This window comes from Prionailurus viverrinus, unplaced genomic scaffold (assembly GCF_022837055.1).
Source record: "Prionailurus viverrinus isolate Anna unplaced genomic scaffold, UM_Priviv_1.0 scaffold_40, whole genome shotgun sequence".
Lineage (NCBI taxonomy): Eukaryota > Metazoa > Chordata > Mammalia > Carnivora > Felidae > Prionailurus > Prionailurus viverrinus.
This window is the reverse complement of record NW_025927608.1, coordinates 470215-491211: the sequence shown is the minus strand read 5'-3', so window position 1 is coordinate 491211 and position 20997 is coordinate 470215. Positions and strand designations below refer to the sequence as shown.

Here is a 20997-nt window from a genome sequence, read left to right as displayed (position 1 = left end):
CAGTTCTTACCCCACCTCCCCACATCTGCCGGGCCTCCCCGGGCACCTGGCCCGCCTAACTGTGCTGTTCCTGTTCTTCCTCTGCTGCCTGGAACCTTCCCTGTGCCCACCCCGCTCTTCCCGCAGCGAGCCCGCGAACTCAAAGGTGGGACTCACAGACCTCCCACAGGTGTTCCCCCTGGTGGAGGGAAGACCGTGTGTTGCGGTGCTAATGGAACCCAGCCGATGCGGGGTCTGTGTCGCCAAGCACAGGGGCAAGAGCACAGCCAGCTTGTCTAGAAGCGGAGGGCCCAGGCCACTCTGAAGACCCTCAGACCCCTGAGACGTCAGGCTCGAGGGCTCCCCGCTTGGAAGGAACCCGCAATGACTACAGCTGCTGCACGCCTCCCTCCCCACAGCCTGTGCGCGCTGGCCGCCTGGTTTGCAGACCGCACGCTTCTGGGCTACCTGGGCTGTCCAGGCCATCCCAGAAGAACCTCCTGGATGAGCACCTTTGCAGTCTGGGCCTGGCAGCGTGCATTCCAGCAAGCTCCTTGTGCTGGACAAGACGCTGGCTCCCCAAAGACGGCCTCATCCTAGTCCCTGCCACCTGTCACTGTGTGGCAGAAGGGACCTTGCAGATGAACCTCGGATGGGGAGATTCTCCTGGACTATCTGGGTGGGCCCAGTCCCATCCCACGAGGTCCTAAAAACAGAGACCTTTCCTGGCTGGGGTCAGGAGGAGACGTGATGGCCAAAGACTCAGATGAGGTCCTGCCGGCTTCGAAGAGGAACGAAGGGCCCACAGCCCGTGAGCGCAGGTGACGCAGGCCAGGAAACAGCCTCCCCTCTAGAGCCTTCGGAAAGGAACACGGCCCCGCCGACACCCTGGTGTTAGCCCGGCGAGGCCCCTGTCGGACTTGGGACCTACAGAACGGTAAGATGCCCTGTCTGTGAGTCTCCAGGTTTGTGGGGGTTACAGCAGCAGTTGGTACACTCCTCCCGTGAGTTTCCTTAGAATTGAGAACCTTTGCTCTATGCATTCAGTCAACTGCATGGTTTCACGTGGTGGGTGCTCCTTAATCAAAAACCTCTTGATTCTGGCACCTGCTGCCACCTGCTGCCACCTGCTTGAGTCCCTGCTCAAATTCCAGAGAGGAAGCGAATGAACACGTGAACAGGTAAGTCTGGCCCAGCTCCTGTTTCGCTGCAGGACAAGCCATAGGATGCTTGTCACCAGGATGGACTGGCTACCTCGGGACCAGCTGTGGCCAGAGGGCCCGTCCCGGGTAGAAAATGTGGCCTCGGTGGGCTGCCCGTGTAGCGGGGGCTCTGGATGTAGAGGCAGTATGACTGGTGTCTGGGACCTGTCATCTGGGAGGGAGGGGGCAGGGAGGACTCAGGAAGATTCCTGGGGCTGACTCTGCAGGATGGTGCGGCCTTGCCGGCAGGTGGAGGCACAGAGTTGAGGCAGCCGAGCACTTAGGCTTCGGTCGGCCTCTTGGTGCTGGAGTGCCACCCGCCGTGGCGGAGGGGCTGCCCGGGGGATGGAGGTGAGGTCTCTGAGGACTGGGTGCCCAGCGCCAGAGGGGCTGGGGAGCTGGGAGGGACTCTACTTGGGGAGGGGGGAGAGTGACGGGGGGCACTCAGGAGAATGGGTTGGAGTTTGGGACTTAGGCCCTGGGAGCTAACGCTTGTCCTCCTCTACGGTTCTGAAATCCCTGAGGGCAGTCTGGGCTTCATTCAGCAGCTCGGCTGGAAGAAGGGGGAGAAGGGAGGGTTGGGGGGTGGGGGAGTTCGGGAGAAGGAGAAGGTTTGATGCACAGAAGACAGTTGAGTGAGGAGCTTTAATTGGCAGAACTCTCTTCCGAAAAGGATCCTGTTTCGAAGGCTCTTTGGCAGACCTTAGAAAGCAAATGCTGAGAACTATCCAAGCCCGAGTGCATCTCAGAATACTGAGATTACAGTAATTACCACAGTACTGATGTGCAAAGTAAGCATAGGGAAGGCCAGTCAAGCTCTGACCTTGCCATTTTTTTAAATATCAAATTCTTGGGGCGCCTGGGTGGCTCAGTCGGTTGAGCGTCCGACTTGGGCTCAGGTCACGATCTTACGGTTTGTGAGTTCGAGCCCCGCGCCGGGCTCTGTGCTGACAGCTCAGAGCCTGGGGCCGGCTTCAGATTCTGTGTCTCCCTCTCTCTCTGCCCCTTCCCCACATGTGCTCTCTCTCTGTCTCTCCGAAATAAAAAAATGTAAAAAAAATAATAATTAAAAAAATAAATAAACGTCAAATTCTTCCCCGAGAAACGTTCTGGGACTGAGCCCGGCCTGTCTGTGGTGGGGATGGGGCTGAGGCAGATCCGGCTGCAGAGGCTGCACACGCGTGTGTTCACAGTTCTAGATTCGGGGAAGGAAGGACGGGTGACAGACCTGTGAGCCACCTGGCGGCCACGCTGAAATGTCTCCAGCCACTCGTGGAGGTCCAGGCTGCAGCAGTGGAAGAAGGTCCCGGATCCCTCCCGGCTGCAGCCCCTCGGGCCGGACTCACTCGGGGTGTAGTTAGTGAAGAAGAAACCGGAAGTACAACAGGTTTTGGTAAATCACTTTTCTCTGGAAATAAAAGAAGGTCGATTCATATTGTTCTGTGGAAACCCTGGACTGCTGTGGCCATCCATGGCGAGGGTTTGAGGTTAGTGCGGATGCCCTGGACGGTCTGAGAAATGAGCAGACAGACCGCCTTGTGTTTGCCCTTCCCCTTCCCGATTGTAACATGACGTAACATGACGTGAGGCGGAGGAAAGATTCCGACATGAGACTTTAGTTCCTGAGGCGAAGCATTATTCCCTCATCCTTAGTATTTGCTGAAGCAAATGTTTATCTAAAATCTTGCTAAAGACTTGACCCCCTCCCGCCCCCTGCCAGGCAGGGACAGCTGTGTTCAGATAGTGTCTCATTTCCTCATGAATCACACTGATGCGTTATAAATAGTTCTTTATTACAAGTTTGTATATGTGCTGGATACATAAAATAGATGTCATTGAAAATATTTAAAAGAATTCCTGAAATTAAGCGGTTTATTCTGATTCTTGCTAAAACCATCTTCGCATTCGAGCCTTTATCTCGTTTTGTTTATTCATGAGAGAGTGTGCAAGTACGTGAGCCGGGGAGGGGCGGAGAGAGGGGGAGGATCCCAAGCAGGCTCCATGCTGTCAGCACAGAGCCCGGCACGGGGCTTGATCCCGTGACCTTGAGATCGTGACCTGAGCCGAAACCAAGAGTCGGACGCCCAGCCGACTGAGCCATCCAGGCGCCCCCACGTTCAAGCCTTTAAATGTGGGGAGGCCACTGCTCCACACAGACAGGAGGACACGGTCAGTAGCACAACAGCGCCGCTAAACGTAGTAGCGTCACCTTTTTTTGGAAGAAGGGAATGATTCTAGATCACCCTCGGTGAAAAACAAATACTCTCCTCTTACGCCGCTAATACTGTGGGTTCTTAGATCCCAACAGTTTGGTGTGTGCACGTCCCCACGTCTCTACGTCCCGCCCTGATTTTAGGAGCCACAGCATTCAAGAAAGGCCGCAACGTCACACGAAGCCCCACTGGTCTCTGGGGCTGTTACGTGGCCGGGCCACCTGTTCACGTGCCTTTACAAGAACAGACCTTGGGCCTGCGTCTCATTCAAGCGCTCGGGCGGTGCCGCTGGCCGTGGAGGAGAGCTCAGCGGTCCCACTCGCTGCCGGGGCTCGGCTCGTCACCGTCCTCCTCCTCCGAGTCAGCAGACACTCTCTTGATTCTCTGGAGTGCCGCCTTGATACTTGTCTCCAGGTCACTGGTTGGTTTGCTGCTGGGGCTCAGGTCGAGGCCGGAGTGAACTTTCCTCAGTTTGACCCCCTGCCTTATGGCAGCCAGAAGTTGCTCGTTGAACGAGGCGCGGGGAGGGGGCGAGGCGGTCACCTCCGTTCTCTGCAGAGGGGTCCTGCGGCTCCTTAAGGAGGCCAGCACTTCGTCCATAGATCCTGAAATTGAGCGGACAGAGCAAGGACCGTCAGAACCCACACTCTCTCTCCCCAAGGCGCCAGGGCGTTTTTGTACCAGTTATGGGTTACGTCGCACATAGGTTAATAACGCGGTTTCAGCAAATAATCATTCCGTGAAACACATGCTTTGAGCACCTGCGAGAAAGGTCAACCGCTAGCTCCCTGTTTGAACACAGGGTGGCTTAATCGCTAATATTTCACTTCGGCCACTCGCTGCCCGCCACTCCCTCCGAGTCACAGCAACTCAGGCACAGTCACACACACCTTTCGTCCCAGTGGCTGTTTTACAAGATGCAGGTGTTGCCTTTTTGTGTGATCCTGAAGAGGGGTGAAAACCTAGGGTGCAGATAACCTGATCCAGTAAGCACGAGAGCTGCACACAGTTTCGGTAAGTTGTATCTTCTCCGTGTTCCTTCCCTACAGTGGACCTGCTGTATTTCTCTAATTTCACCACTCTTTTTCAAAAATTTGTTAAGGAGTATTCATTTTTTCAGAGACAGAGACAGAGCACGAGCAGGGGAGGGGCAGAGAGAGACACACACACAGAATCCCAAGCAGGCTCCAGGCTCCTGGCTGTCGGCACGGAGCCCGACGCGGGGCTTGAACTCCTGGACCACGAGATCACGACCTGAGCTGAAGTTGGACGCTCAACCGACTGAGCCCCCCAGGCGCCCCCTGACTTCGCCACTCTTGGATGTTAGTCAGCGGTGACTCATTCTGTGGCGGTGACGGGGGGAGGTCTGCGCACAGGAAAAGGCTGGAAGTAGACTTTAGTCAGTGGCTTCTGTGAGCCTGATGGGGGCCATGCTGGTGCATCTCTGCTGGTACCTGATAACTGCACCCGAGCGAACGTATGCCTTCTACCTGAGGGTGCACAATGCTGTCAAAACACAAATTCAATCAGAGTTTCAAGGCCTGGGTGAGGAGGAGCTATTTTCTCCTCAGGCACCTTGAGACCCCCGAGGGGGTAAAATCTTTGACCTCTACCTGCTGGAGACGGGGGCGCGACTGTGGTCACTAATGTAGAGGTGTCCGGGTGAGGCCTCAAGACGGGAGTCGTTTCTGGTTCAGGATCGAGAGGCCGTGCTCTAACAATACTAGTTCAGCCTGGATTTGAACCCACGACTTCTCATCACGGCTCCCTTCCAGGAGTGACAAAGCCTCACACTTGGTCATTTCGGGTACTCACACTTTTTTATTCTTTGCAGTGAAACGGGGCAATGTGTGTGTGTGTGTGTGTGTGTCGAGGGCCTCCCAACACGGTGTGCGTTAACCCTGAACCGGGATGAGTCCCCCACAGAGGTCTGCTCACATCCAAACTACAGGCCCAGGCATGTGAGCTCTTGCTTTCGCTACACTACGTTGTTGCAGACCCTGTGGAAATGGGCCAGCTGGGTCTCCTCCGAACAGTGTGGACATTTTCATTGGTACCTGGTTCTGGATACAGTGACCCGTGAACTCCGAATAACCAGAATACCGGAACCACAGTTTGGAACCGTTTTTTTCCCACGATTCCCATCACCTACTGCAGAGATCTTGCGTGTTCTAGGTGGGGGCGCTCAGGCGTAGTCTTTGTAACAAGCGCACACGTTACTCCCCCTCCCTTAAGCCGTAGGTTCTGAGTCTGGGCAGATTTAAGCCAGTCTCAACAGTCAGTGGATCAGACCAAACGAGAGCTGCAAGTCAGAGCTTCAGCCCTCCTTAAACAGAAAATTCGTGTATTCAGTGTACTGTACTTGCAAAGGCAAGACGTGGGCTGCTTTTTTTTTTTTTTTTTTTTTTTTAACCACTTCATTTTAGAAAGCTCTCCCTAAGTAAGGTTTCTCAGTCCACCAGTCTGTGGAACAGCCAGGAATATTCTAATATTCCTCTGCAGTCAGTGCCAACCAATATTCTACTTAAGCCGCGACAATTTCATTCTGTAAATGACTCACAGACTCAACAGGAATGTGGAGAATTCCAGGGGCCGAAGTCTTAAGAACCTGAAACGGGTGATGCGGCAACAGAGATCCCAAGTCACGTGACCACGGAATGTGTAGACCTGGTTTCTTCAAGGCGAGTTCGCATTTGTGAAACTCAGACTGTGCTGACTTTGCAGTCAGACAGTGACACTAAAGGCAGTGAGCACTGGGGAGTTTTAAGACCGGAGAGAACACTGACAAAGCCTGATGGGAGGGGGACTGATTGCTTCCCCCGCCCCCCACCCCCACCAGCGCCGAGTGGGGGGAGCAGCAGCAGTTACCTGGGCCTCGGGGACCGGCTACGGCTGCGCAGTGGCACGCGCTCACGGCAGGCGGTTCGCCCCGCAGGGGAAGCGGCTCCTCCGTCCCCGGAGTCCTCAGGACCGAGTTCTGGCGATCTGCGTACGGACCAGGGAGGGGCGGCGGTGGTGGTGGTGGTGGCGGTGGCGGCGGCGGCGGTGGCGACAGTTCCTCACTGGATTTGGAGCGTGTTTGGTCACCAGCTGGAACAGAGCTCTGGTCGGTATTTCCAGAACAGTCCCGATCCCCGCAGGTTTTCGCATCGCTGCCATCAGGTGTCTCCCCTGGGGACGCAGCCGTCTGCGGGGTGAGCCCAGCTGGCAGGTGCAGGGCCGCAGCCCCTGAGCACGGCGACGTCGCTGCAGAGCCGCCCGGGCGCCTCTGGGGAGGAAACACGGGGTCAGAAAGCGGCCACAGACTGGAACCATCCGAAGGGTGACGCTTGGTGCAAATGCTCTCGTTCACAGAGTGGCTCCTTGTCACCCCGGATGGCCAGCCTGCCTACGAAGGCCGTTCTTACGGAGGAAGCATCCACATCCCTTGATAGATACCGCTTGCTCTGTGACAAAGACAGGCCAGTGTACACGCAGACGAAAACGCTCCTAGTGTTAGTATGAACAATAAAACTCGAAAGAGCAACAACAGGAAGTTACTTCAGAAAACTATGGTGAACTTATTTAAAATAGTAGGCAGCGATGAAAAACCGTAAATAGTACGAAGTCGTGAAACATCCTAAAAGAATACAGATGACGCGGTGTTAAATTCACAACCACGTAAAACAGCTGTCTGAAAAACTCCCCTGGAGTGGACCTCAAAGTGATGGTTATCACATGTTTCTTTTCTCTAAGTTTTAGGTTTACAGTAAACTTTATAATTTAAAAATGTGAACTTAAAATGTTCCGGTCTCAGGGCACCTGGGTGGCTCAGTCGGTTAAGCGGGGGACTTTTGATTTTGGCTCAGGTCATGATCTCACGGTTCATGAGTTCGAGCTCCGCATCAGGCTCTGCACTGATAGCACAGACCCTGCTTGGGATTCTCTCTCCCTCTCTGCCCCTCCCCTGCTCATGCTCTCTCTCTCTCAAAAATAAAACAAAACATAAACATTAAAAAAAAGAAGAAGAAAAAGAAAACATTCTGGTCTCTCAAGTATTAGTTTGATAAGTAAAAACATAACCTTAGGGGCGCCTGGGTGGCTCAGTCGGTTAAGTATCCCAACTTCAGCTCAGGTCGTGATCTGGTGGTTCGTGGGTTCAAGCCCTGTATCAGGCTCTGTGCTGTCAGGACAGAGCCCACATTGGATCCTCTGTCTCCCCCGCTTTCTGACCCTCCCCAACTCGCCCTCTCTCAAACATTTAACATTAAAAAATGTTAAAAAAGAAAAACATAATCTTATAGACGAATCCTGAGTGGTGGGAAGGTGGTCCCTAATGTAGGCACTGACTAGCCAATAAAACACATAAAATGTTAATACTATGTAGCCATTAAAATGAACTCGATCTACCTATCTATCTGTAAATAAGAACACATCTCCGTGTAATTTAAGTGAAAAAAGAAACTGGCAGAGCATGTATACAATGGGATAATACTAATGTAAATTTAGTAGTAATACACCAAAAGGGCAATTCATGATAGAGTACAAGCATACCGCATCATATTGCCCTTTATTTTGCTTTGCAAAAATTGCATTTTTTTTTTTAATCAATTGAGGGCTCATGGCAACCCTGAGTCGAACAAGTCTATTTTTCCAGTAGCACTTGCTCAGTTGGGGTCTCTGTGTCACATTTTGGCAATTCTTGCAATATTTCAAACTTTTTCATCGTTACGGTGACGATCTGTGATCAGTGATCTTTGCTGTTACTATTACAGTTGTTTCTGGGGCGCCCAAACTGTGCCTGTGTAAGGCAGTAAACTTCACTGTTGTCTTATTCTAAGAAATGGCCACGGCCTCCGCCTTCTGCAGCCACTGCCCTGATCAGTCAGCAGCCACCGGCATCGAGGCAAGACCCTCCACTGGCAGAGATGTTACAACTTGCCAAAAGCTCACCGGTATGGCATTTTTTAGCAATAAAGTATTTTTAAATTAAGGTATGTACTTTTTTGTAGACCTAATGCTATTACTGCACACTTAATACACTGTAGTATAAACACAGTTTTATACGCACTGAGAAACCAAAACATTCATTCGACTCGCTTCATTGTGGTGGTCTGGGACAGAACCTGCACAGTCTCCAAGGTGTGCCTGCATTTCTCCTCCACATTTTTCTTTTTTATTAAAAAAAAATATTTTTTAATGTTGATTTATTTTTGAGAGAGACAGAGCATGAGCGGGGGAGGGGCAGAGAAAGAGAGGGAGACACAGAATCCTAGAACGGGCTCCAGGCTCTGAGCTGCCAGCACAGAGCCCGATGTGGGGCTCGAACTCGTGAACCACGAGATCATGACCTGAGCCAAAGTCGGACGATCAACAACTGAGACACCCAGGCGTCCCTCTCCTCCACATTCTTCTAAGTCTTTCCACGACAGAAGAGCGACGGCAATAAGCCCCAAACCTCACGGGTGCGGCTGCTGGTCATGCAGCCACCACACTGTGCCTTTCCGTCATCATATGCCGGGAGAATCAGAATCCTGGAAACCCTGCGCCAGACTCGGGAGGTCATCCAGCCATCCCCAAACCCCAAGGACCCCGCCTCGGCATCCGGGCACCGGCATGTCGCCGTGACCCTGGCCTGTCGAGTTCTGCCTCATGGTGCTGGGCAGTCCGTGTCCCCAGGGCTCACTCAAGACGCACCAAATCCTTTACCTCCTAGCAGCCCAACCTGTCTGGGCTCAACAAGCGTCACATGTCAAGTGATTCACTTCCCGTCTTCCCCCTCTCCTACTTTCCCCCTTCCAAACGTGCTCCGATTGGCTTTGTCCCTTTGAGGGTGGCACTTCTTGGTAAACAGACTCCCCTCATCTGTTCGTACATCTTAAAAAGTCCCGGGCTTTTCTCGAACTTCTTCACAAGTGACTGCTAGGAGGCTGGAAGAGACTCCATTCTCGAGGTTCTTTCCCCTACGTTTAAAGCCCGCACACTCCATCCTGCCACCCTCTGGAGAAATCCACACCTCCAAAGGCCAAAAAACCCTCAGCTCGCACACCTCGGAGACCAGTTCCGTTCCAGGCCACCACCAGTGTGAGGTCAACGTGTTAGATTTTTAAATTCATCCTTCTAGTCTATTGAAAGCGCAGGTGGCCTGATTCTGTCCCCTTCCTTCGGTCTATCCCTCCCAACTCCAGATTTGAAAATTTGACCCTGATCGGATGCTTCGGGGCTAAAGAGCCGGACTTGCACCCCCGGATCCGTCCTCCATCCAGGCTCCGTTGACCAGTGCCCTCGGGCGAGAGCTGACCAACCAGCTGTCCTGCGCCCATTCGGTCTACCTTCACCTGGTTTCACACAGCGTCCCTCCGGCTCACCCTCCCTCCTTCTGGAGGTGGGGTCGAGGCATCAGCAATTCTGATGTGCTGCCCAGGCAGGAGAAGGCCTCTGCGGCTCCAGAGTTAGGAGACAAGCGGCCGCACACAGTCCCGAGCGACGCTGTGCCATCACGCGGGCCGCAGGGTTAAGAATTAAATGAGAAAGAACGGGAAATGTCTAGCACCGGGCTGGTATGCAGTTAGGCGCTGGTTAATGAGCACATCAGAAAACAAGTGGAGGTCAGCGCGTCATGATTTATCACTCCAGGGGCCCCATTCCTTGGTAGAACAGCACACCTTCAAGACCTTATCCCGGAGTCCTGTCTGGGAGTGGGACGTTTTCCCTTGTGGGGCAGCTACGAACGTGGATCTGTGTGATGCAAACAGATTTATGTTTTATATTCAGCTAGTTTAACGTTATTTTTAAATGAGTAGCTACTTGTTTTTAAACCTATACACTTCTAACAGAGTACTTAACTATACCAGGTCACAGGGATTCCTTGGCTGCATTTCATTAAATTTTTGTTAATGTTTATTTTTGAGAGAGTACACCCAGGGGAGGGGCAGAGGGAGAGGGACAGAGGATCCGAAGCGGGTTTTGCACTGACAGCAGTGAGCCTGACGTGGGGCTTAAGTTCACAAACCGCAAAATCGTGACCAAAGTCGGGCGCTTAACCGACTGAGCCACCCAGGTGCCCCTCCTTGACTGTGTTTTACAGAATGTTAATAAAGTCAGGAAAAAGCAAGCGAAGGCTGAGTGCAATGTAACTGTTTTCAGTTTTTCTGGCTGGTCAACAGCATGGTGGGCAGAGTCAGCACCACTGGGTCAGGAGGAGAGAGCAAGAACCCTGGTGTCTTGCAATGTCAAAAATGTTAACATTTTAATATTCTTGTTTTTTACTTCTATACTAAAAATGATGGCATTTGAGGAACATTTTGTGTTCCAAATTATCGGTTCATAATACTTTATACTTTTCTCCTAGGATGGGCGGTCTTCATTTCTCCAGAAAATGGAGGTGAGGGGTAATTATTTGTAAAACTTACACCTTTATTTATTTTTTAATGTTTATTTTTGAGAGAGACAGAGAGACAAAGCTGAGCAGGGGAGGGGCAGAGAGAGGGAGACAAGAACCCGAAGCAGGATCCAGGCTCCGCATTGTCAGCATAGATCCCCGACGCGTTCGGGGATCACGAACCGCAAGATCCACGACCTGAGCCGAAGTCAGACGCTCAACTGACTGGGCCACCCAGGCGCCCCTAGAACTTACCTCTTTAAATGCTCTCAATCGTTGGAGTGTCTTCTTGCGTTCCTGGTTTATCCATTCTTTTTTCTTTTGCTCCTCTTCTCTTATCTTGTCTCTTTTCTATATTTAAGCAAATGTGTATTTGTAAATTTCTCAAACTAAAAGTGTTGAGAAAGACAGGGTGTGTGATGCAACGTTACCCCCTCCCTGGGTCTCACCCCCATGTCCCCTCCCCAGGCTGCAGGACTGGACTGCAGTCTCCCCAGGATCAAGGCTGGCACCTGCCAGCCCGGGGCAGTGGAGCCCCAGTTTCTAGAGATCTAAGCCAGTGTGTCACATTATGCAGATATAAACCATGTTCTCTACAGCCACTTACCATCTGGATACTGTGATGCTGATGAAAGTGTTTCATACTTTCTGCAGCCAGTTGTAGTCGGAGCCGATGATTCTCTTTGCACTGATCCTGGGAGAATAATACAAGTCACGTACATGGTTTTTAATATTACTGTGGGCTCTAGCAAAGAAGTTTAAAAGAAGGCACTGTATTTGTGCTGTCACGTAAGGCGTTTGTTAATACGAGTTTCTGTGGTTCCAGGATCCTGCCTCCGCTAGCCTTGTGATATGTGCTGACGGGCGCCTTACAGGAGTCCACGGTACCCACTCATAGGACCACAGCTGTGATTCAGCGCCACGAAAGATGAAAAAGCAAATCCTCCAAGTGGAAATGAGAGGACACACAGGCAGTCCCCCGTTCTTAAATGGCACGTGTCCTAAGAATCTGTTTCAATGTGATTATTTTAAACTCAGCTCCTCATATTGCAATAGTATTTCCAGTCATAACTACATGACCATATGCAACCTACAAACACCTGAAAAATTCTACTAAAAACTGTATTTTAACTGAACTTAACCATTCTTAAAGTGTGTTACCTTTTTTTTTTCCTTTTTTTTAATTTTAGAGAAAGTGTGAGCAGGAGAGGGACAAAGAGGAAGAATCTGAAGCAGGTTCCATCTCAGCACAGAGCCCGACTCAGGGCTCCATCCCACAACCCTGGGATCATGACCTGAGCCGAAATCAAGATCGGACACTCAACCAACTGAGCCACTCAGGTGCACCTTTTATGTATTAATGAAGTTTTTGGTGGTTTTTGTTTTTGTTTTTTTAAGTTTTATTTTTGTTTCTTTTGAGAGAGAGAGCACCGGGGAGGGACAGAGACAGAGAATCCCAAACAGACTCAACACCATCAGTGCAGAGCCTGATGCGGGGCTCAAACCTCCAAACGGTGAGATCATGACCTGAGCCGAAATCAAGAGTCGGATGCTTAACCGACTGAGCCACCCAGGCACCCCATATCACAGACTTTTTAAAAATTAAGGAAAAAAAAAAAAACAAAACCACTCACCAAATACAAGGATTGAAATGAGCTGAATATAATTTCTAATATTCTACAATCAACGTTTACAATAAATTTTAGAAACAAATTTTAGAATTTACTCCAGCTGGTTATGAGAAGCTTCTACCTATTGTGATTTTAAAAATACCTGTGTATGTAACAGGTATTCAACAAACAATTGTTGAACAGATCGATCAAAATCTAGAGATTATGGTAAATGCTTAAATCCCAAAAGACACAGAATCCTTTTCAAAAGGATTATACTTTTAAAAAGTATACTTTTAAAAAGTATTATAGTATACTTTTCAAAAATATATATACATTTTCTTTAATTGCAGCCATTGGTATCTATATAAACACGCAAGAAATGAATCACTGTGTGGTCGAGAGCCTTATCTTGACTGGAGGAATCCTTGAGTGGGGAGAGGAGAGCCGCTGGGCTGCCCACCCGTCTGTTCCTGAGACAGGCCCTCCGGGCGCAGATCCTGCCCCGCTTGCGCTCCAGGCGCTGGTGCTGCCGCCTCAGCTCTGCCGCCTCCAGGTCCTCGTCGCCAGGCAGCCCCGCCACACAAGCCACGGCCTCAAGTTCCTCTGCACTCTCACATGGGTCGTAATAGACAACTTCCCCCTCTTTATCTAGAAACATAGTGGTGACATTTAAAACGTGTTTGGTATAAAAAATAACGCATGAAGATACCTTCAGTGTAAGGGAAGCCGGGAGACTTGTAACCCCGCCACCCAGGGAGAGCTGCTGTTAGCACCCGTGTGGGGGGGGGGGGGGTGTAGACACACACACACACACACACACACACACACACCAGTAACAGTGCTAAGAGGACATTTTCCATGTGATGGAAAGAGAACTTCAATGGCAACACAGTATTCTCTCATTGAAGCACTCTGTATCGTTAGAAATATTCCAAGTTCCATTATTATCAAATTCACCGTGATGAACATCTGAACATAAAGTCTTTGTGTACATTTTTATTACTTCCTTAGAGATGAATAGTCAAGGCTCTTGGCAGCTAGCACTCGATCGCCCTCCAGAAAGGAAACCCACATTCTGCCAGCAGTGTCTCATTAAGGTGCCTTAAAGACATTTAATCGTGATTACGTACATATCTTTTAAAAATACACGCTAATTGTGACAAATCCTAGCTCTGCAGAACTAAATAAAATAGAAAGTGAAATTTTCTTCTTCCTTTCCCAAACCTTGGGGAGCCCATTCCCAAAGAAAAACATTATGAACAATTTGGCATGCATCTTTCTGGATTAACTCTTTCGGTAGGATTTTTTCCTAAATATGTAAAATGCTTATAACCTGAAATTACTGCAAAGTTTTTTGAATACTCAGGATTCAATTAAATGTTCAGATTTGGTATGGCTTAACCCAGTGAGCCACCCCAAAGAGATTTTTTTTTTTTTTTTACTCACAAACATACTAAAAGAAAACATAAGTAAAATATCGATATAATTTGGGGATGAGGAGCATTTTGCCAAGCATAACAACAAACACGGAAAGACTTCACCAAAAGCAGATAGGACTTCATAAAAATTAAGTATTTCTGCAAGGCAAGAGAAAGCAAATGACAAGGAGAAGTTTTTGGCAACATTTGACAGATACTAGAGTAATAGCCTTAGTACGGAAAGGGAACATTCCAAGAAAAATGGGCAAAGGCCAAGGATAGGCAGTTAATGAAAGAAATACAGACAGCCAGTACACATACAAAAATGTGCCTACTATACTTTTTTTTTTAAATTTATTATTAAGAGACAGAGTCAGAGCATGAGCAGGGGGGAGGCAGACAGGAGGGAAGACACAGAATCCAAAGCAGGCTCCAGGCTCGGAGCTGTCAGCACAGAGCCTGACATGGGGCTCAAATTCACAAACCATGAGATCATGGCCTGAGCCTAAGTCGGAAGCTTAACTGGCTGAGCCACAGGCGCCCCATGCCTGCTACACTTACAATTAAAGAAATGAAAACTACAAGACGCCATTTTCTTCTATCGGGGAGGCAAGAATTGAAAAGAATGCTGTTAAGTATGGGGAAACAGGTGCTTTCATAATCTGCTGCGGGGAGCGTCTTTCTGCACAACCTCAACCTACAAGGCCATTGTATAGTATGGAATTTAGAAGTCAGAAAATAATAGAGGCCAGGAAAAAATGTATACTGAAGGACTATTACAGTGTAAGCAGGTACGTGTCAAGATGTAAAATTTGCACTGTCCTTGACCCAGCAATTCCATCTTTGGAAATTTATGCCAAAGAAACACTCTCTCTTACATGCAAAGACGTGTAGAAGAAGGCTCCCCACTACCCTACCGTTTGCAAGAGTGAAAAACGAAATCACGGTACGTACACATAATGAATGCTGTGCAGTCATTAAAATTTTTCATGTTTTTCTTCCTCAAATGGAAAGATGGTTTTTAGGTATTAAATGAAAAGAGGCTACTCTACAGGGTATATAGTTTTGGTTTAGAAATTGATATTTACTCATACACATCAGCATATGACCAAGGCTATGCCAGGATCTATAGATGATGGGACTGGGGTGATAACAGTTTCCTTTGTTTTGCTGTGTGTTTAATGATGAATTTATCATCCGAAAAACGAAAATGCTGAAAGGAAACTTCAGGAAATTTCAGTAGGTGTTTTAGACAACTTGTAAGAAGTGGTAACACAGTCTTGGTATTTTCTTGAAGGCGTGATTTAAACATTTTAACATACCCATTTAAGTATAAATCTTACCTCTTATAAGCCTTTTAATTGAGTCCAACTGTGTAATAAGCAGTGTTTCTTCATATTTTAATATCTCGAATTTAACCTCATACAGTTCTAATTGGACTTCATAATATTGTATTTCTAATTCATCGACAACGTCCGTATTTTTTTCTTGTTCTGGAAGATCTTCCATCTGGTTTTCATGGAAAAAGTAAGAGCAGGTTAAAATAACTAGCACATTAAAAGCAAACATTAGATGCATTTGAGCAATATTCTATTCTTTGCTTAATACCAAATATACAACTAACAGAGAGGAAACCTTTTTCCATTTCATGTAATAAAACAAAAATGCCTTACTTGATGTTTGTTACAAATATTTTAACTTACCCTTGGAACGTATGAAAATATTTAGGCTTTTGAGAAAAATAAGTGGCCGTGAGGCACTTGCAGCATTTCCTGCTTCACACTCCTACCATTAGAGGAAGAAATTTAAGTGGCTATGATCCTGGGATAAAGTACCTTTTTATTACCCTCAAGTCATGCTGAAACACTGCTTGATTGATTTAAGCATCTCATCTACTTCAGAGCTGAGCTCAGTGTTATTATCAGGAGCACCCTACAATATAGTATTTCAAAACCATCTTGACCGAAAGGAAGTCTCCTGCCAACGTCCCGCGGTCTACATTCGCAGCCAGTAGAAGATGTGCAGTTGAGTGCAGCAAGGAAGCTCTAACCGTGTTTGGTAAGAAAGGCACTACCTAAAAGTGTGCTTTTCTGTTACTTTAGATTTTTTTTAAGTTTATTTATTTTTGAGAGAGACAGAGCAAAGGAGCGAGGGGCAGAGAGAGAGAGAGAGAGAGAGAGAGAGAGAGAATCCCAAGCAGGCTCTGCCCTGTCAACAGAGGGCCTGACGTGGGGATTGAACCCACAAACTGCTAGATCATGACCTGAGCCGAAACCCAAGAGTCAGACCGACTGAGCCACCCAGGCGCCCCTAAAAGTATGTTTTTTTAAACCAAGTTTCATTTATCTTTGTCTTACCTTTCCCTGAATTTCGGCTCTTTTGTGATTTAAACACAACTCCTTGGCCCTCATGAGCTGCAGGGTCTCTTGGGCCAACATCAACTTGAGTTTTTCTAACCTGGGAGCTGCCGTGGCCCAGGCAGCTTGGCCAAACCTCTTCTCATCCTGTTCCATTTGTTTCTGCATTCCTGTCGGATTGGAATTAATAAAATAAAACATAATTACAGCTCACCAAAAGGGAGAAAAATGTAGCCCGAGCTAATTCTTTGTTTACTGCCTCCCACGTCACTTACAAAACATCCTTTTTTTTTTTTTTTTTTTTTTTAAATTTTTTTTCAACGTTTATTTATTTTTGGGACAGAGAGAGACAGAGCATGAACGGGGGAGGGGCAGAGAGAGAGGGAGACACAGAATCGGAAGCAGGCTCCAGGCTCTGAGCCATCAGCCCAGAGCCTGATGCGAGGCTCGAACTCACGGACCGCGAGATCGTGACCTGCCTGAAGTCGGACGCTTAACCGACTGCGCCACCCAGGCGCCCCAAAAACATCCTTTTTAAAAGAAAATTTGTTTTATTTTAATGACCTTTTATTGTCACAAAAATAAAACATACATAAAAACTTTAGATACTTCATTTTAAAAAAAGAGAAAAATAATAAATCCTGAATCTCACCTAGTAGAGGTGATTATTTCTTACATTTTGGTGCATATACTTCCAGACTGTTTCTGTGTCTGTCCGGCTAGACAGGCAGTTTGAACCAAAACCAAAAAATAAAAACACCCCACAAGATCATCATTCCTTTTTGTATTTTATTTATTTCACTTGATAGATAGTGGAAGTGTCACCATTCACAAAAAACAGATCTAGAGAAGCATGCTTAATAGCTACATGGCATTTCACTTTACGGATGTAACTTAAACTGAGAGACACTCGGTGTCCTGTCTGGAGCCATCATCAACGACTTACAGATGAGACAGAAGTCCTTGTCCCCCACCCCCATCCCTGCCGTCTGCCGCATTCTTTCCCACCACGTTCCCCCGCTCATCTCTGCTCCAGCCCCGAGACTCGACGTTCCTCACACTTGCCAAGCTCCCTCCAGCCAGAGCACCTCTGTGAGTGCCCTTTCCTTTTCCTGGAACACTCTTCCCTCACTGTGATGCGCTCTCCGCTCCCACTGACCCTCCAGATATCAGGGCAAGGGCTATTTCCCAGAGGCCTTCACTGACCTAGTGAAGGAGCCTCGTTCCTCTCGGTGGCTCTCAGAGCCCCGTGCTTCTCTCCTTCATGTGGCCAGTTGTTAACTGCCATTCTCCATGTGTTTGAATGAATATATAAATAGGATTTCTCTGCCCTCACCAGACTGTGCAGTGTCTGTCTATACTTCTCCTTACACTGAATCCCCAGCTCCTAGAAAACACAGCGCCTGGTGTTCAAGAGGCACTCAAATGTTTTTTGAACAAAATGAAAATGACACACATCTTAGAATTTTAAATTGTTACCTGCTAACGCTTTTACTGTTTCTTTAAAATAATTTACTGTGATGTCCTGAATAGAGACTACAGCTTCTTCAGCCCTTCTGCTCCATTCTTTGGCTTCCTTCTGCAAGGCCACTATCCTTTTAGGACCCAGATCATCCTCATTCAAGGATTTCTACAAAAGAAGGGAAAACTGTATCAGTAAGAGGAAATAGTAATGTAGAGCCGTAGGAAATTGAAAGGAAATTGGACACATGGATGATTTCAGCTACTTTTATTACCACTACTTAGTTGATTCAATTTCATTCATTCAGCAATTCCTTACTGAGTATGAATAAGGCTCTAAGCTAGGAACCACCTGGAAGACAAAAGGATACTCGGGCATAAAGAAAAAGAAAAACCTACTTTCAATGTGCATTACTAGAATAACATTTTCTGGAGAGGCATGCTATCAAGTTATGTTTCTCTAACACACAATTGTTTAGGGGTGCGTGGCTGGTTCAGTCAGTGGAGCATGCAACTCTTGATCACGGGGTCATGAGTTCAAGCCCCACGCTGGGCGTACAGATTAGTTTAAAAAATAAAATAAATGTGGGGCACCTGGGTGGCTCAGTTGGTTAAGCATCTGACTTTGGCTCAGGTCATGATCTTGCAATCTGTGGGTTCGAGGCCCACGTCAGGCTCTGTGCTGACAGCTCAGAGCCTGGAGCCTGCTTTGGATTCTGTGTCTCTGTCTCTGCCCCTCCCACAGTAGCACTCTGTCTTTGTCTCTCTCTCTCTCTCTCTCAAAAGTAAATAAACACTAATAAATAAATAACACCTTGATATAGCCCCACTATCATCTAAACAGAAGGGTGAACCCAAAGTGCAAACACAGACTGAAATCTTAAATGTGATGCAAGAAACAACATGTGACAAATAGTGAATCTGATAATATAAAAATATAAAGAAAACATACCAAAATATCAAGCTTACATAAGGTTGCAACTTCTCTCATATCCCTAAACGGCTGCAGCAAATACTGGAAGAACATGGTTGCCACCGTAACTAATTCCTGGTAAGCTTCATCTTCCTCTCGATAGACTTTCATTAATGCCACCATGGTGTGGGCTTTATCATGCTCCTGAAGAACCTAGAAGACAAAATGTAAATAAAGCTCAGTATGGACAGTATTTATAAGCTCATAACAAAACTAAAGAAACTTTAATGTCCTAAAGTTTAACTTTTTTTTTAAGTTTATTTATTTTTGAGAGAGACCGAGACCACACCAGTGGGGGAGGGTGAGAGAGAGAGAGAGAAAGAGAGAGAGAGAGAGAGAGAGAGAGAGAGAGAGGGAATCCCAAGCAGGCTCTGTGCTGCCAGCGCAGAGCCCAACTCAGGTCTTGAACTCACGAAACCATGAGATCATGACCTGAGCCAAAACCAAGAGTCAGAAGCTCAACCTACTGAGCCAGCCAGGCGTCCCAATGTCCTAAACTTTAAAAATTTATATACCGATTAAATATTAAAAAGCTATTGTCCTCCAACCAAAATGCCCAATAAAACAAGAATGGGTAAATTAAGCCATGGTATATCCACGGTAGAATATCATTACTGTAATCATTCAGTAGTCGGCACCACTAACAAACTCCTTTTATACAACCATTTTAATTGTAAAAGTTCATTCTGTATGTAGCTTGAGAAGATGTAATTAAGATTTTGAAATGGGACTGAATTCTCCTCTCACACCCCTCTTCTGCAAAAGAATGCACAGAGGGGCCGCTCAGTCGGTTAAACTAACCTTAGGCTCTTGATTTTGCTCAGGTCACATCCTCACTTTTCCTGGGTTTTAGCCCTCCCTCCCACCCCATTGGACTTTGAGCTGCCAGCCCAGAGCCCTGCTTGGGATTCCCCCCCCCCCCCCCCCCCCCCCCCCGGCGCCTCTCTCTCTCCCCCTCCCCCGACTCAATCTCAAAATTAGACATTAAGTAAAATTCAAGAGAAGGCACAGAAAAATCATCCAGATTAAGAATGGCCTATAATGAGAACGGACAGGGGGTCGGAGCACTAAATCTTGGCCACCCACAGTAAATTGTGGATACACACGCCACATTGTCTCCTAAACCCTTTGGTGAACTCGTGTCCCCCCTCCCCTTAAGTTCGGTAAGTTTGCCAAAGAATGAATTCTTCGGTTTCCCAAATGACCTCCTTCAAGCTTAAAACAGCACTCCTGCTGCTATTCCAAATCGATAAATAAAGCTCACACACACCCCCACCACACCCAGCCCCGCTTTCCATTTGACCGAGTCTGCGTTATTTTCACCACCTCTCTCCTAGAGGCCCCTTGATCTTCTAAAACACTAGGTCTCTGTTATTCCTGTTCCCTCTTTCGCAGAACCTGCAAGTGGTTACATCTAGTCCGTGTTGTCGCCTCCCCCGTGTACTAAGGGACGTTCCCAGTTCCGCTTTCGGTATTCCCCGAATACGACCGCCGACTCCGCCAGCGATCTCAGAGAACGGGGCCGGGGGCTGGCTCCCCACCTGGGATGAACCCCGATCCGCCTGCGCACGCCCGCTCCCGCAGCCTCGCTGCTCCCCTGCAGGTGACGCGCGCCTGCACACCTGCGCGCGCCCCGCCCGGTCCCCGCCCACCGTCAGCTGGCTCCCCCGCAGCCGGGCTCCGGGACAGCCCCCACCCCCACGCCGGCCGCACCCCTGCAGCGACCCCTAACCCAGCGCGGAGGGAGGAGAACGGCGCGTACCTGGCACAGCCGCGCGCCCGCCGCGGCCCACCGCGCGCGCAGGGCCCGCTCCCGGAAGTTGCGCGGACTCTCGCAGTCGGCCGCGCCGCCCTCCGCCGGGAAGAGCGCGTCGCGCACCGCCGCGCCGCCGCAGCCGGTGGCCGCCTCGCCCAGGTAGCGCTCCAGCCGCGCGCACAGCTCCTGCAGCGCCGCGTCGCCGGGGCCCGCGCGCGCCGGCCACACCAGCGCCCACAGCCCGAGCCCCAGGCCCCAGGCCCCGCCGGCGCGCGCGTCCAGCTCGGGCGGCAGCGGCGGGAAGCAGCGCTCCAGCGGCGGCCACAGCGCCGCCAGCTGCCGGTGCGCGCCGCGGAGCCCGGCGGCCGACAGCAGGCCCGACCAGCTGGGGGGGGACGCGGCGGGCTCGGGCTCGGGCCGGCTCCCCTCGCGCCGCCGCCGCCGCTGCGCCGTGCGGTCGTGACAGGTCACCGCGAACTTGCCCTCCGCGTCGTTCCAGGCCACGAGGAAGCGCAGCTGGTGCCGCTCGGGCACGGCGAAGAGGTCCTCGCGGACCGGCACCCAGCCCTCCAAGCTGTCGGGCTGCTCGTCCTCCATGGCCGGCGGCTCAGCGGCCGAAGGGCTCGGCTCGCGCGGGCCCGGCCTTCCCGCACCCCCCGCGGCCC

General features: G+C 49.3%; 2 protein-coding genes across 2 annotated transcripts in view; one reads left to right on the top strand and one right to left on the bottom strand.

Annotated features, from left to right (window-relative positions):
- Positions 1-2953: 2953 nt before the first annotated feature.
- Positions 2954-20929, bottom strand: WHAMM (WASP homolog associated with actin, golgi membranes and microtubules). The gene is made up of 10 exons (XM_047846805.1): positions 20339-20929; positions 18556-18729; positions 17622-17772; positions 16143-16312; positions 15129-15294; positions 12828-13015; positions 11362-11448; positions 11010-11105; positions 6263-6662; positions 2954-3999 (listed from the first exon to the last, which is right to left on the bottom strand). Exons 1-10 carry the CDS (start codon positions 20927-20929, stop codon positions 3701-3703), a joined length of 2322 nt encoding a protein of 773 aa, XP_047702761.1. The 3' UTR covers positions 2954-3700.
- Positions 20380-20997, top strand: part of FSD2 (fibronectin type III and SPRY domain containing 2) — a 58784-nt gene continuing 58166 nt past the window's right edge. The window contains exon 1 of the mRNA XM_047846799.1: positions 20380-20491. The gene's annotated coding sequence lies outside the window, so the exon portion shown is untranslated. The remainder of the gene's footprint in view (positions 20492-20997) is intronic.